The sequence below is a fragment of the Vicia villosa genome, unplaced genomic scaffold (genome assembly GCF_029867415.1).
Source record: "Vicia villosa cultivar HV-30 ecotype Madison, WI unplaced genomic scaffold, Vvil1.0 ctg.000567F_1_1, whole genome shotgun sequence".
Classification (NCBI taxonomy): Eukaryota; Viridiplantae; Streptophyta; class Magnoliopsida; order Fabales; family Fabaceae; genus Vicia; species Vicia villosa.
Genome location: NW_026705260.1, coordinates 728,249 through 745,527, shown reverse-complemented (window position 1 = coordinate 745,527; position 17,279 = coordinate 728,249). Strand labels below are relative to the sequence as shown.

General features: G+C 34.8%; 2 protein-coding genes across 3 annotated transcripts; both read left to right on the top strand.

Moving 5' to 3' along the window:
- The first annotated feature begins 9,044 nt into the window (after nt 1–9,044).
- On the top strand, nt 9,045–10,206 carry LOC131629479 (transcription factor bHLH30-like). Its single transcript, XM_058900266.1, has 2 exons — nt 9,045–9,545; nt 9,641–10,206. Exons 1-2 carry the CDS (start codon nt 9,255–9,257, stop codon nt 10,112–10,114), a joined length of 765 nt encoding a protein of 254 aa, XP_058756249.1. The 5' UTR covers nt 9,045–9,254; the 3' UTR covers nt 10,115–10,206.
- A 3,338-nt stretch (nt 10,207–13,544) lies between these two features.
- LOC131629478 (uncharacterized) lies at nt 13,545–15,552 on the top strand. Of its 2 annotated transcripts, none has more exons than XM_058900265.1 (8): nt 13,545–13,847; nt 13,965–14,077; nt 14,164–14,213; nt 14,340–14,573; nt 14,692–14,805; nt 14,954–15,049; nt 15,132–15,152; nt 15,236–15,552. In XM_058900265.1, the coding sequence occupies exons 1-8, from the start codon at nt 13,567–13,569 to the stop codon at nt 15,401–15,403; spliced, it is 1,077 nt and encodes a 358-aa protein (XP_058756248.1). In that variant the 5' UTR covers nt 13,545–13,566; the 3' UTR covers nt 15,404–15,552. The 2 variants fall into 2 exon arrangements, with proteins under 2 accessions (XP_058756248.1, XP_058756246.1); XM_058900263.1 differs by having other exon boundaries at nt 14,653–14,805.
- The last annotated feature ends 1,727 nt before the right edge of the window (nt 15,553–17,279 follow it).

Sequence of the window (17,279 nt, the reverse complement as noted above, 5' to 3'; positions counted from 1 at the left end):
CAACCTTCCAAAGACCATATTTAATTATCTTAAAGAAACAATTCTGGCCTCTAGAAACCAGACAGTCTTTCTCAATCCTTATGGAAAAGTGTTTTCTGAGCTTTTCATAAGAGTGGGGATAGTTGATAGGGTCATCAATGAAATGTCTGCTGATGCTTTAGTTGTAGAATAATGAGAGATGTTTCACTATGTCGAGTGAACTCTTTTATAGTTTCTTCTGGTTGTTTGGGAAATGTTGTAGTTTTGTTTCCTTATACTCATGTTGTACTTTCTATTACTCATAAATGAAAGTTTATCTCTCCTTTATTCCATTTTTTTGGGCAAGTGTGTTATGATTCATTAATATATATTTACATGAATTATCCCAAACATAAATTTTGTTCTTTATCAATTAATCAATGAAGTTTCTTTTTATTTATTTTTAAAGTCTTTTTGATTTCTAACAAAGGGGAAGAAGTGGAGATTATTTTGAAATATCTATTCTTATAAGATATGTCCCATACATGATATGTATAAGATGAAACTTTTGCATCTAACAATGTTTGGCTCAGGAACTTTACAAAAGTTCATTGAAATTTTATAGGAAGGCAAAATTCTAAAAGATAGTCAATAGACTAATCAAGATCTGAGTAGCCAACAAGTTCATATGTTCTGAACATGGTCAAGATGAACCCAGTTCTGAAGCTTAGTGCAAATTCAAAATCAGGTTCTGAAAACTCATCGTGTTCTGATAGCAAGCCAATATCTGAGATGAAGAACTAGACATTTATATTCATAATCTGATGAAGTTGAAAACATGGATGTATTACTTTCATGCTACATACTTATACTTCAATTATTTTGTAAGTCTTGAGCTCAGGGGGAGCCTCTGAACAAACCTAAATGAATTTTGAGAGTATAGTTCTCAGGGGGAGCTGTTTAGATAACTCTAAATATTTTTTATGTGATTTAAACCTAGCATAAATTGTTCATCAAAATACATGGTATTTTCATCATCAAAAAGGGGGAAATTGTAAGAACAAGATTTGGTTCTACATCTGACGTTATGTTTTGATGATAACATTACATGATATCTTAGAGAACAATTTAGTTCTTTAATGGTTTCTGTCAAGTGTGTATCTTTTGCTAATAGGTTTTAACTCTGAAGAAAAGGTGTGTGACGTCATCAGGTTCTGAACTCAACACACTCGGACTCTGGAAGATACCAGGCGTGTTTACAGGTTCAGTCAAGTTCTAGAATGTTTCTATAACAATAGTTATGATGAACGTTACTGATAGAACTTCTGAACGTGACTATCGAGGAAGAGCTTATGGGGACTCCTCTAGCTCTGAGATTATGTTGTCCAAGTTTTGAAGATTCTGAAGACAAGGTTTTAGAAGAACAAATTCTGAAGATTCTGAAGACAAGAGATTTTGAACACCAGGTGGTGAAGACTCTGAAGGCAAGGTTTTGTATGAACAAGTTTTGAAGACTCTGATGAATTAGGATCTAAAGATTCAAAGACCAAATTCTGAAGACTCTAAAGACAAGGTACTGGATGAAGAAGTTCTGAAGACTCCGAAGACTTAGGTTCTAGTGACTCGAGTTTTGGTCCTTCTAAGCATGCTTCAACATCAAGTATCAGAAGCCTCTGAAGATTAAATGATAAGATCAAAATTAGTTTACATGAGGAAATAGTACAATGTTCAAATGTTCTCACTACTCGGATAGGGTCGTGCTAGGACTCTACTTTTTACTACGTTATCGATCACTCTCTCACTGACCGTTAGAACAAAACATCTGAAATTGAGTATTCCTATTATACCATTCATCAGACTTCTTCTTGGCTATAAAAGGAAGAATTGGAAGATTTAAGAAAAACCTGAAGAACCCTATAAAACTTACGCTGAAATTTTGCATAAGTCTCTCTGATTATTCTTTGTATATTTTTGTAAGCAAGTGAACTTTTTGTCTTGGGAAGAAGTTTACATTTTTTCCTTGAAACTCAATTCAAACCCACTTTTCTTTTGTTTCACACACCTTCAGTTATTTGATTTGGAAACCACTATGGCCAATGTAAATGGGGTTCTAAACCCTTATCAAAAAATGGTGGGAAAATTGGAGGAGGCACTTTGTGAATCCCATAAGAATTTGAAAGTGGCTCACACTAAGTTGCAAGAGAAAAAGTTTGAAAAGATCTATTTGAATAAATAATATACAAAAATCGTTGAGTTTGACTATTCAATCATGCAAGCTTCCTTCGAGAATGCTTTGAAGAAGGTAGAATTATTTCACCATGAGATAAAGATCTTGAGCGAGCAAATTCATTCTGAATAGGAAATAGTGGATTGAAAGGGTCATCCTATTTTGATGGGAGTTGATTCTAGTGGAATTAATTATTAATATTAATTAATTAATAATTAATAATGAGTCACTCATCAAAACCTAGTTTTAACTAAGTAACTCCCTCCCACTATTTTCTCTCCTTCTCCCACTATTTTCTCTCTATTTAGTTGAATCATTTACCTATTAAATGATTCTTAAGTTTATTGGATAGGTACCCCAGATTTCTAAAATTTTGGAATCTCTTTTCTCCCTCTATATTCTCTTGATCTCAAAACAAATTCTTTCTTCTTTATTTTCCGAGTGGCCTTGTGCTCCATCAACGATTGAAATTGTTTCAGATACTACGAGTGGCTTAAACACCATCTGAAGGTGTATTTATTTGAACGATTCATCATAGTGCAAGTGATAATCGTAACCTTTTTGTGAACGAATTGTTTTATCCTAGAGGCGTCGTGGTTATTAAGAGATGTTTTGCATAATTCTAGCAATATCGCGAAATGTCTTAAAGAAAGCGTATTATTCCGCGACTCAGCCGATAACTTTCTCCGTGGAAATATTTTTAAAATCCGAAAAATCAACAATTTTAAGACATTTGTATTAACTGCCATGTCTATTGAGGAAATTATCGAAACTACCGCAGCTACTAATGTGTCTGACAACCCATTTAAGTGTGAGGGTTCTCACTTCAAACATTAGCAATCTAAGATGAAATTATTCATAATTTTAAAGAAGTTTTCCCACATTCTGACTGAGGATATCCCTTTTGCTCCTTCTGAATCAATTGAACTAACTAATGGTAAGACACCGGTGGAATCAGACGGGACTCCAAAAATGTCTGATTTAGACTCTGCTGCAAAAACTAAAGATGTGGCCGATAAATTGCAGCTCGAGAAAGAAACCGCCTTAGGGCAAGAGAATGAATATCTTTGCAAAAATCACATTTTGAACAATCTTGCCGATAATCTGTATAATTACTACAGTAATTACAAGACTGCTAAATAGGTATGGGAGGCTCTGCAAAAGAAATATGATACTGAAGAAACAGGTGCAAAGAAATATGTTGCCAGCCGCTACTTGAACAATAAGATGGTGGATGAAAAATTTGTGGAAGCTCAAAGCCACGAAATTCAGAAGATCGCTCATGAAATCATCATAGAAGGTATGCACCTCAATGAACAATTTCAAATTGTTGTTATCATTGACAAACTTCCCCTGGTTAGAAAGATTTCAAAAACATGCTTCGGCATAAAACAAAAGAGTTTTACATTGAGAGTCTAATCACTCTCCTCTGAATCAAAGAGGAAGCTAGAAAACAATATCAAAAGGATGAAGTCTTAGTTGTTTCTAACAACAAAGAGAGATTTGGTGCGGTTCTGAAGCCTACGGGAAAACCATTAAAGAATCAGAACTAGCACAACCACCAAGTTCCGGTTTTCACTTGCTATAATTGTGGTAAACCGGGTCTTATGGCCAAGATATGTAAGAGAAAGCCCAAACATGTTGACTCTAATGCACAGGTTAACCCGACTGATGAGAAATTCATTACTATGATCACTAAAATCAACGTGGTCGGTGGAAGTGATGGTTGGTGGGTAGACATTGGCGCCTCTCATCATGTTTGATATGATAGTGTTATGTTCAAGACATACACGAATGTGAAAATAAGAAAGAGCTGTTGGGAGATGCTTACACCACTGATGTTGCTCGAATTGGATATATTGAGTTGAACTTCACCTCAGGAAAGACTTTAATCTTGAAGGACGTCATGCATGTTCCTTAACTTAGAAAGAATATTGTTTGTGTTTTTATTTTGAATAAGGCAGGGTTTAGTCAGTCTATAGGGGAAGAGTTTTACACCATCACTAAGAATGGTATTTTTGTTGGAAAAGGGTATGCCACTAATGGCATGTTTAAGTTGAATGTTGATTTGAATAAAATTTCTCCTTTTGTTTACTCTTTGTGTGATTTTAATATTAGACATGCTAGACTTTGTCACGTTAATAAGCGAGTTATTTCTAATGCAAGCAACTTAGGCCTAATCCCTAAATTAAATATCAATGATTCAAATAAATGTGAATAATGTAGTCAAGCTAAAATAACTAAGACTTCACATAAATTAATTATTAAAGAATCTGATCCCCTAGATCTTATACACTCTAATATATGTGAATTAGATGGAACTTTAACTAGAAATAATAAACGTTATCTTATCACTTTTATTTGCTGTGATTATACTTATGTATACTTAATGAAGAATAAAAGTGAAGCGTTTGACATGTTTAAGATGTATGTAACTGAAATTGAGAATCAATTTAGTAAGAAGATTAAGAGACTTTGTAGTGATAGGAGAACTAAATACAATTCTGGTTTATTTAATGATTTTTATATTAAACATGGAATTGTACATGAAATGGCTGCTCCATATTCTCTTGAAATGAATGGTAAAGCAGAAAGAAAGAATAGAACTCTTACTGAACTTGTTGTTGCAATTATGACGGATTTTGGTGTTGCACCTCACTGGTGGGAGAAAATTTTATTGACTCTTTTCTATGTGCTGAATTGAGTTCCCAAGTCAAAAAGTAAGATCTTATCTGATGAGATATTAAAGAAAAGGAAACCAAACTTGTCTTATTTGAGGACTTGGGGTTGTCTTGCTTATGTCAAGATTCTGGATCCGAAACGAGTTAAACTCGCTAGTAGAGCCTATGAATGTGTATTCATTGGGTATGCAACAAATAGTAAGGCGTATAAGTTTTATGACCTAAATGCAAAAGTGATCATAGAATCAATTGATGTTGAATTCTATGAAGACAAATTTCCTTTCAAATCGAGAAATAGTGGGGGCACCCAATCGAGTCACGTTCCTATGATAAGAAGTACAAAAAGAACCGACAATGTAGAAATAGAACTTCGAAGAAGTAAAAGAGTAAGATTTACTAAAGACTATGGGCCCGATTATGCGGCTTATAATGTAGAAGAAGATCCAATAAATCTTTAAGAAGCACTGTCATCTCTGGATGCAGATTTATGGCAAGAAGCTATTAATGATGAGATAGATTTTCTAGCGTCTAACAAGACCTGACACTTTGTAGATTTGCCTCCTGGTTTCAAACCAATCGGTTGTAAATGGGTTCTAAAAAAGAAACTAAAACCTGATGGAACTATTGATATATACAAGGCTCGCCTTATAGCCAAGGGTTTTAGACAAAAAGAAAATATAGATTTCTTCAACACCTTCTCTCCAGTCACAAGAATTACATCCATTAGGGTAATTATTTCATTTGTTGTTATTTATAAATTAATAGTACACCAAATGGATGGTAAAAGAAAATTTTTAAATGGTGACTTAGAAGAAAAAATCTATATGAAACAACCATAAAGGGTTTGTGATACATAGACAAGAAAACTAGGCCAGTAAGTTAAATACATCTCTGTACGGACTAAAACAAGCTCCTAAGCAATGGCATGAAAAGTTTGATAACTTAATGATATCGAATGGGTACAAAGTGAATGAAATTGACAAATGCGTTTATTCCAAATCTGAGGATCGCATCTGCAATATCATATGTCTATATGTAGACGATCTACTCATATTTGGATCAAATATTCAGGTTGTTAATGCTATGACATCATGTTGTGGAACAACTTTGATATGAAAGACCTCGGAGAAGCGACTGTGATTCTTGGTACCAAGATCACAAGAACTTAGCAAGGAATGTTTTTGAATAAATCACATTATGTGGAAAAGATCTTAAAGAAATATAATTACTTTGACTATAAACCAGCAAGCAGACTGTACGATCCAAGCATGAAACTGTTTAAGAACACTGGTGAAAGTGTTAGACAGACATAATATGTAAGCATCATTGACAATCTTAGGTATGCCACTGATTGTACTAGACCGGACATTGCATATGTCGTAGGTTTGTTGTGCATGTTTACGAGTAGACTGAGTAATGAGTATTGACAAGCTATTAAGCGAGTCATGCAGTACCTTAAAAAGACAATGAACCTTGGTTTTCATTATGAGAGATTTGCTGTTGTACTTGAAGGATACATTGATGCATATTGGAATACCTTATCAGATGATTTCAAAGCTACTAGTGGCTTTGTATTCAACATAGCTGAAGGAGTTGTATCTTGGAAATCAAAGAAACAAACTATCCGACTCAGTCCACGATGGAGTCTCAAATGATAGCATTAGCAAATTCTAGTGAAGAAACAAGTTGGTTAAGATGCTTGCTAGCTGAGATTCCTTTATGGGAAAAACATATGTCAGCTGTGTTGATCCATTGCAATACTACCGCGGCTATTGCAAAATATCAAGAACCGTTATAATGGTAAGACGTCAAATTAGAAGAAAGCACGATATTGTTAGAGATTGTATCTCTAAAGGAGTTGCAAGAGTGGATCATGTACGCATTGAAGAAAATTTAGCAGATCCTTTGACGAAAGGATTAACTAGAGAAAAAGTCTATAATACATCATATAAGACGGAACTAATGCCTATAGGAATATGAATTGCTCATGATGGTAACCCGACCTAAGTGATTGGAGATCCCAAGAAATAGGTTCAATAGGTAATAACAAGTTGTGAGCAATATGAGGCAATCATGCTAGAATAAATAAGAAAAGCATGAATCCTGAAGTGATAAAAGGATGAGATGGTATAAACTCTTAATGAGATCTATACTTTATATGAGGGAGTAACTAGGCTACAAGAGTACTCTGGATAAATTCACCTATGTGATTATGGAACTGAGGTCGATTCTTATGAAATTTCGAGGCAGAATTCCCATAACCTTCACTAAACCGGGATACATGTGCATGGCCATTAAAGCACAGACTATTAGAATACACCTTAAGAAAAGTTGTGTGCAGGTATGATGTCTGAGATAGAGTTCAAGACATTTGTGTCACTTTTGTTGAATCGGAATTCTACTTGCTACGTAAAGGTTCAAGTCGTAGACACTTTTGCTTATTCACAATCTTAGAAACATTTTGACATTACTTTTAATATCACCTTTTCAAGTGGGGGATTGTTGGAAACTTAACGTGAATTGAAAGGGTCATCCTATTTTGATGGGAGTTGATTCTAGTAGAATTAATTATTAATATTAATTAATTATTAAATAATAATGAGTCACTCATCAAAATCTAGTTTTGACTAAATAACTCCCTCCCACTATTTTCTCTTCATTCTCCCACTATTTTCTCTCCACTTAGTTGAATCATTTACCTATTAAATGATTCTTAAGTTTAATGAATTGGTACGCCAAATTTCTAAACTTTTGGAATCTCTCTTCTCCCTCTCTATTATCTTCATCTCAAAACAAATTCTTTCTTCTTTATTTTTCGAGTGACCTTGTGCGCCATCAACGACTGAAATTATTTCAAATACTACGAGTGGTTTAAACACCATCTGAAGGTGTATTTCTTTGAACGATTAATCACAATGCAAGTGATAATCGTAACCCTTTTATGAACGAGTTGTTTTATCTTGGAGCCGTCGTGGTTATTAAGAGCTGTTTTGCATCATTTTGCCAGTACCGCAAAACGTCTTAAAGAAAGCGTATTGTTCCGCGACTCAACCGATAACTTCCTCTGTAGACTGTGACAATATTTTCAAAATTCAAAAATCAACCTATATAATGTAGACATTTTTTAGGGGACCACCAGAAACTATTAGTCTATTATTTGGGAACCTCTTACAACCATGAGCTCTACCGAACCCGATGGGTGGGTTAGTCTCCTAATGATGAATGCTTGTAGGTTAGAGCTCGTATAAGACAATCATTTTTCTCTCTTCAAATTCAGCTTTTCAAAAATTTCAACGTACATGATATCGCATGAGCTCTCCACACAATGATAATATCCATATGTTATTATTTGCCTTTTAAAAAAATAATCAATTTTATTACTACGTGTTTACAAATTGCTAATTAACGCATAACCAAATGGAATCTTTCCAAATCCAATATAACATAGTTACTGGAAGTAGGCAATTAACTAGTGAGTATCTACACTGTTTTCTAGAAACAAAGTATAATTAGTATACTTTATTGCAAAGGTCCAACTCCAAACTTGAATTTGGAGACAACCCTGAAAATCGTGTTAACCCCAGTTAAAAGTTGAGAACGACAACATAAATTAATTTAAACACAACAAAACTTTCATTGACATTAAGTAAAAAGGTGTGTGAATCTAATTGGACATGGTCACTTCCTTTGTGTCTATCAATTGTGAACAATGGTTACAAAAAATCAAGCATAGTGTGCTTGCAGACGTGGAAGAGACAGAAAAGCAATAATAAAACCAACTAAGAGATCACAAGAGATCTAAATTGCTGCTAATGCTGTTCTATAATATTGTTACTAATGATTTCATGACAAATATTAGATTTTGTATCTCTCATTACTCAATAAGATTCCCTTCAAAATTTGCTAAAATCAGCATTTGGCATTATTCAATATATACACTTCTTGTTGGTTGGTGAGAGACTCAACTCAAGTCTTCTATTCTATTGCATATAAGTAACTAAAAAATTTAAGAATATTATATGATTTTAGTGGATTGTGTGACGATTTGATTGAACTAAGCTTAAAAAGAAAGATTGATGTTTGATTCTATATGATCCTAGTATGGATAAAATATTGAAATTCAACATCTTCAATATTATATATAATTAGAAATTTTCCTCCGAGTCTGGTCAAACTCGAAAGATTAATCTCTGCATCTGCATCGCGGGGACAAAAGTTACATAACACTTTTTATATCTAGTTGGTACAAGAACTTCACTTGTACACTGACAACTCTGACAGAGAAAAAACATCTCCTGTTCCATTGTTTCCAAGGTTGTTTTCTCTTGTGTTTGGTTCCTATAACTCTCCTTTCTCATTTCTCTTTTCACTTTTTAGTATTTTTGGGTATGGAAATGGAAGATTTTGATTGGGGTTATGATATACTTGGAGATGCCACTAATGGTTTTCAAGTAAACAATGATGTAATGAAAAGTGGCTATGGTTCATCTTTCTCTCTTGTTTTGGATAGAGAAAGAGAAATGCTTGTGAAAGCACCTGCAAAAATGGAACAAAAAGGTGTGTCTACTGAGAGAACTGCAGAAGCTTTGAAGAATCACAGTGATGCAGAGAGAAGAAGAAGAGCTAGAATTAACTCACATCTCGATACACTTCGCAGTATCATTCCAGGTGCTTTGAAGGTTAGTTTAGTTTAACATAATCCTTGTTTTAATCTCTCTTTACTAATCATCGATAAAACATTAAAACCGATTAGTCTTCTTTTTTATGATCACAGATGGACAAAGCATCGTTACTTGGTGAAGTTATTCGACATTTAAAAGAGGTAAAAAGAACCGCAACACAAGCGTGCGAAGGTTTAATGATACCAAAGGACAACGATGAAATAAGCGTTGAAGAACAAGAATGTGGATTCAATGGTTTTGCTTATTCAATTAAAGCATCACTGTGTTGTGAGTATCAACCTGGTTTGTTGTCTAGTATAAGACAGGCACTAGAGGCTCTTCGTCTCGTAATCATGAAGGCGGATATTGCGACTTTTGGTGGTAGAATGAAGAATGTGTTTGTTGTAATTAGTTGTGAGGAGCAGAGTTTTGATGATGCTGAATATAGACAGTTTCTTGCTGGTTCTGTTCATCATGCTCTTAAGTCTGTGGTTAGTAGATTTTCTGTTTCACAGGATGTGTTAGGAGCTAGGAAAAGAAGGAGGGTTTCTATATTTAGTTCTTCATCTTTAGAAGATTTCTTATAAGTTATTTTCTCTAGTGATTTGGATTTCTATGATAAAAATTTCTTGTAACATGTAAAAGCATGTACACAATATCTAATGTTATTGTTCCAATCTTTCTGGTGTGCTTGAATTTTGAGTTTTTTCTATATACTTAATTTTCTAGTTGTTTTTGTTACTATTGTAAACATTTTTACCAAATTTAAAATTTTTGTTTTCAAATGATCAATAAATAGAACCATTAGAGCTATAGAGATTAATGTTGAGAATCATGTGATGAGAGGGCCAAAGGTCATACTACTCAAATTCATATGGAAGATAGGGAATATATGAATACTCATGTTGTAAGATATTGAATAGATTGAAAAAAGAGAGTAAAATTTGTACATTATATTTTTATTTATAGACTCAACTGTCTAACTAATCGAGTGACTAAATGTTAACTAAATTTTAACCAACCAACTAACTTAACTAATATCAACATTTAGGGATGTCAATTTGCACGAATTATTGGAGATCCCTGGGTCTTGATGATATAGAATCTTCTCCTATAAAATTGGGATGGAAAACACAGTTCCTAAAAAATACTTCGGAGATAGAGAACATGTCTCTGTCTTGGGAAAAGAAGATGGGTTCAAAAAATTTTCGTGACATAATTATGAGATTGATGTAGTGATCACATACTATATGGAAACTTAAAAAATTTCCTCTGTAGCGTCTGGATTTCAAAATATGGATGTGTTTACTATACACCACATAATTTCATCAGATTGACACTGTATTTTTGCCAAAAAAATATTTGGATTTTAATTTTTAGACTAACCTTGCTTGCATATTTTTTGTCTTTCTTTGCAACGAGGAAAAATAAAGTTCTAGATTCAAATATCTAGATTAACACCATGATAATATTTTACACTTTTACACAGTAAATTAGAAGAATTTTGACTTTTTTTTTTTAATAAACCTTACATTATAAACCATCTTTAAATCAATTCCACAATAAATCATACACATTTACCATTGAATAATAAGATCTAAATAAAAAAACTAATGTGTATATTTGAATGCCAAAATGCTAAATACAGAATGTCAAACTATCATAATCTATCCCACAACAAATCATAGTATAAAATGTCAAAATATACAAAGTAAAGACAACTGATACATATATTTGACGTCCTTATTCTTTCTCTGTCATATGTACTCCAACACATGTCATGTCTCTACTAAGATGGTCTACCGAGTGGCCATCATAGGAGTGTCTGCCTAGCTGTGACTTCTCTCCCAATAACTACAATACGGTGAAATATCAATAACACATCAAAGACATAGTCAGCCCCGAATTGCTTTTCCTTTAAGATCTCTTGATGAGCTAGCCTTAAAGGTTATCATTTTGTATCTGGTGTCATGCACAAATATAACACTCTATAAAACCATCGGGTGTAGTTGTATAATGGATGAGGAGCTAGCACACGATGTACAACCTCTAATGCTAGATGATATTATTACTTTGCAAAAATCTCATCAACATCTCTACGCATGACAATGGCAGGAGTACCAACAGTGGGGTCTTTGGGTATATCGTGCATTATCACCATTAACCAAGAGATGTTCATACAGATTCACCAAGAAAGAAAATCTATCACGAGATCCTCTGGTGTCATCTATCTCATTTTGTGATTTTATTGGGTTAGCTTCCAAATAAGTCACCATCATATCCAGTGCCTCAAGTATACTGGTTTTGTAGTAGTTTAGTAATTTTTCAATGATTAGAAGATATAGGAGGTATGATATATAGTCCACTGTGATGGACATCTCACCGATAAGAAGATGAAATGGCTACGTATGTGTGCCATCTCTCCACAAAGGTAGATAATAACTCAAGATTAATATAACCATATCCTGTCCTTCATAAGTATTGAATCACAAATAGTTGTAAGACATCTTGAAACTATGGATCATCTGACTGTGCTAACTTTGAAACTTCCTATTGTGGTTGATACATCTTAACGTATCACGATACTAAAAAAATAAATACATCATCATCATCATAAGATAATTCAAATAATATAACACAACTATTTAAAAGAGTAGTTAGATATTTATGTTATCTCTCCCTTCCACGCAAGCCTAACATCATGGTTTGGATGTAAAGAAAGTGGTGAAAGGTTTAAAGGGCCTTTCGGAAAACCATCAAGCACAACAACATCTGTGGCATCTGAGGCTTCTAGGACAACAAGGGACACGCGCATCCCAGAATATAATGCTATAAACACATGAACTTGGGAAGACGATCCCTCACCAATAAACAAAGTCTCTCCAACAAGATAAACACGTGAACTTCGCAAAAGTCTATCTTTCTCCATGCGAATGGAAGCATGTTGGGTCACTCTACATGTCATAGTCTTTCTTGGTTGTCAGTCATTTTTCCTACAATCAAAGAAGAAAAATCATGTCATAACAGATTATAAAACAAACAACATTATATTGAAGTAGAACTAACTCAGAAACAAACCAATCCCAAAAAAATAGATAACAAGTAACTCCGAAATTTGTTTTCTGGACCGAGGGTCTGGATTTCAAAATATCGACTGTACTATACTAGAGAACACGAAGCAAAAACAAAGCATGCACGAACCCTAAGCTCCAATGTTCATAATGTTAGCGCAAGATAGTTCTGGACAAACAAAAATGACATATTTATTGCATTTAAGTCTAGTGTATCATGCATATTAACTATTTAGGTAATACATGCATGTGAAATCAAAAAAGAAAAGGGAATAAGTAACTTGTCAATGGAATGGAGTAAAACTTTAGAGACGTACAACACAATATAACATAGATGTGCTAAGTTTCAATGCAATGAAGTACAAGCTTTGAGAATGCTTGAAAAATGATGGAACAAGCTACGAGAACTCAAATTAGAAAAACTCTGATTTTGCTTTGTTTGCATAAATAAAAATGGGAATGTAGAGTGAAAGGCGCAAACACTTAAACAAATGTGTCGGAATTCCAATCTTCGTAGAAAATTATTCGAGATATTTTGAAATTGTGTGTGATTCTGACATTGAACATATGTATGATGCGTTAGGTACGTGTGAAATTCAATATGCAAAACTAACTATACAAATTCCAAAATTAAGAGTTTTTTTAACTCAAAGTTTATCATATTTCAATAAGAGCTTATTGTATACTCCTTCTGATTTTATTTATAAGAAAAAATTTGCTTTTAAATTTATTGAAATCAATATATTTGAACATAATATAGATCAGATACAATAATGACTTAATGAATCTAAAAAACAATTTTTTTTTATAAATGTGACCAAGGGGTATCGAACAATCTCCATGAGAAATCCAATAAGGGGTATTGAACAAGCTCCACGTGGCTGCATATTATTGGTGAACGAGATATTACACTTTAGGACATAGATTGTGTTTGTGGTCGCAATTTTTTCCCAACAGTTTCACACACAATGGCTCTGTCATCACCACCACTTCACAACCTCTCTTCATTAATCTCCTCGCACGGCATCGCCACCGCAACGGCAAGAGCACCATCACGGTGTCACTTAACTGTTCACGCGGCGGCTTCCGACACAACAACCTCCCTTAAAGTCAGTACTTTCGAAGAAGGAAACTTGGTCCGACCAAAATGGACCGGAGAGACCCCTCTCTCTCGCTTGGTTCGAGCTCTCATTTCATTCAAACCCTTGTACTCTATACTCAAACTTGGCGCTAGACAGGTTTTAATAAGGTTAACCATCGCATTTTGCATAACTAGTTTTGTAACATTGTTTCACTTGTATAATAGACCAGTTTCAGAATCAATAATGTTAATCAATGTGTTTTTTGGATATGAATGAATGTGCAGTACAGCTGAGAAAAATAACATACCATGGAGGGAAATGACAAAGGAGATTTTGGAGTCAGATGTTTATAAGGAGCTGGACAGCATTCAAAACAAGTCTTTAGTATATCCAGATTGTAATTTCATATTACTTTTTGTTCTTTTTGTTTTCTTTGTACTGCATGTTTCAACTTTCAAGTGATTTAATGAGTTTTCTGTGCAGATTATTTGAATCCATTCCATGCATATGATGAGGGGAATCTTACATGGCTGGTAAGTGGTAATTGCTGATTTGTCCGGTGTGTTGTGTCAGTGTCAGTGTCGGATGCTGATATGTTTTGAACACCAGATACGCCTTTGTGATATGATATCATTAAGATCTGTGTTATATGATGATAGGCAGCAGCAGAAGCAGAAGCTGCCACTAAGTCAATGGTAAGACGAGCGATTCCTACCGCTTCTTCCGTAGATGAAGCGACTCAGGTCCTACGCGGAAATTGGCTTAATGCAATTGAACAACACCATCTACAGCATTCGAAAACGTCCACGATTGATGACATTCTAGATATTGGATGCTCGGTAGGAGTAAGCTCGAGATACCTTGCAGACAAGTTCCCTACAGCCAAAGTCACCGTGAGTATTTAATGAATGAAATTTCTGTCAAAACCTTGTAAAAGAAGCCTATGCGTGTCATTGATATGTTTTGTTCCAGGGGCTAGATTTGTCACCTTACTTTCTATCTGTTGCTCAGCATAAGGAAAAGAGAGGAACAACTAGAAAAAATCCTATAAAATGGATACATGCTAATGGAGAATACACTGGCTTGCCTTCTAAATCATTTGATCTTGTATCTATTGCTTATGTGGTATGTCTTTTTTTCACCTTCCTTTCTATTTACACTGAGAACCATCTTTGAGGCCGTGCAAGACAGACTACTGCACATGTCCCAAATTTTATGCAGATAATTCTGCATATACTTTATGGTTTAGAGTAATGTTTTTCAATTTATGCAGTTTCATGAATGTCCTAATAAAGCTATAGTGAATGTAGTAAAGGAAGCCTTCCGTCTCCTTCGGCCTGGAGGCACGCTAGCTATGACAGATAATTCGGTATATAAAATCATGATCATGTTTCTTTTTTAATCTATGTTCCTATCACAAACACTGATATCATTAATACTTCCTTTTGCAGCCAAAGTCGAAAGTCCTACAGGTATTTCCCGGCTTCTCTTGACCATAATGTTCACAGTTGGAACATGATCAAAGTTCTTCATTTGTTTTCTTCATGTGTTGTAGGAATTGTCTCCGGTTCTGTTTACATTGATGAAGAGCACAGAACCGTTTCTTGACGAGTACTACTTGACTGATATGGATGAAACACTGAGGGAAGCTGGTTTTGTGAACATAACATCAATTCTTACTGACCCAAGGCACGTGACATTAACAGCTACGGTTCCTCAATGAAACATCTTTGGATTTTATGTTACCTTAAACCTTTTTGGAACATAAACAGATTTTGAGTTTAATCAAAGGGTTTTGTTATAAGAAACCTTATTTGGTTGTTTTGTGCATTCTTTGTAGTTGTCTTACGTTAAAGGTACTGTTGTTTGAAATTAAGGCCTCACTAACTACACCCTAGAATCTGGTTATTCACATACATCTCATTATGTTCATGATATTAAGTTCTAATCTACTGGATTATCGAGATCCAAAATTCCAACTTTTGGAATTATCGTCAATTGGTAAGTCTAGATTTTTTTTTTTTAATAGGCAACGGATCTATTAAAAGGAATATAAGGGATACTCCACCCGATTATAGAACGGAAAGCCTCGTCCTAAAACAAAGGAGAAGTACGGTATTCCATACATAAAAGTTACTAGAATCTAAAAGATTACAAAAGGAGCACATCCACTTCCACGCATTAAGGACTATTTCCAACAAACACTCATCGAAGTTGAAAGACTCTCCCTTAAAGATGATGACATTGCACTTCAACCAAAGACTCCACACCGTAGCCAACCAAATGACTGCAATTGTTGTCCTTTTATCTAAAATTTTCTCCTTTTCGCAAGAGGAGAAAAAACCTTCAAACTCCCCCAAATTTATTTCCACAAAGTTTCCGATCCAATTGTAAACCTTCCTCCAAATTCTTTCTGATATCGAGCAAAGACCACAAAGATGCGCTAAAGATTCCACCTCCGACAAACAAAACACACAACAAAAATCATTTGAATTCAACAAAATACCTCTCTTGAACAATTGATCCTTAGTAGGCATCCTATTGAGTAAGATTCTCCAACCAAAAGTTTATAATTTTGAAGGGACTTTAATTTTCCATAAATAGTTTATAGTTTTCACCACATCCGCGGAAATAGGAGAAACGGAAGAATTTGCATTAAAGTGCTCAAAGCAAGACTTAATCGTAAAATTTTCATAAGATCCATTCGACCACTCGTAGCTATCCTCAATGTTATCCTCCAAAACCAACTCGTGCATTAGATCCTCGAACTCAAGTTGTAAACCAGGCTGCACAGCTTCTGCATTCTCGAGAATAGCCGCAAAATTCCAAGCCCAGTCGTGATTGGACCAAGAACCACGTGCAGCGACCGAACTGCACGGGTCTGCCGCTTGCAGAAACAGCTCTGGGTAGGCCTCTTTCAAAGGTTAAAGACCATGCTACCTTGAATGCCAAAACGAGGTTTCCTCACCATTTCCGATTCTACAAATAACAGCTCCTGCAAAACGATCACACGACAGAAAACAGAATTATCGGAGGTAATGAGATCTCTCCACCAAATGGAATCCCTCTTATTCAACACACTTTTATCACCAATGAGAACCTTAGTCGCCGGATCACCATAACGCGTTCTTAAAATCCCACTCCAAACCGAATCATGCTCTTTCAAAATCCTCCATTTCCACTTAATCAAGAGTGCCAAATTTATAACCTCCACATCATCTTTTAAACCCAGACCACCCTTTTCTCGAGGATTGCAAATAATGTCCCAACTCACCCAATGAATATTCATATTCTCACAACCACCCCAAAGGAAGTTGCTTTGAATTGAACGAATTTCACGAATAGCTTTAGAAGGCGCTTTGTAGAAAGATAAATAGTAAATTGGAATTATGTTCAAAACTGTATTGATCAAAGTAACACGACCAGCTAGCGAGAGGTGTCTTCCTTTCCAAACTGCCAACCTACTCCTCAAGAGGTTAGTCATATCTCTCCACATAGAATTTTTCCTAGGACTATCACCAACTTTGACACCAAGGAACTTAAAGGGTAAAGAATCAACATTGCAAGAAAGAAATACCGAGGCCGCGTTTAAGGGTGTT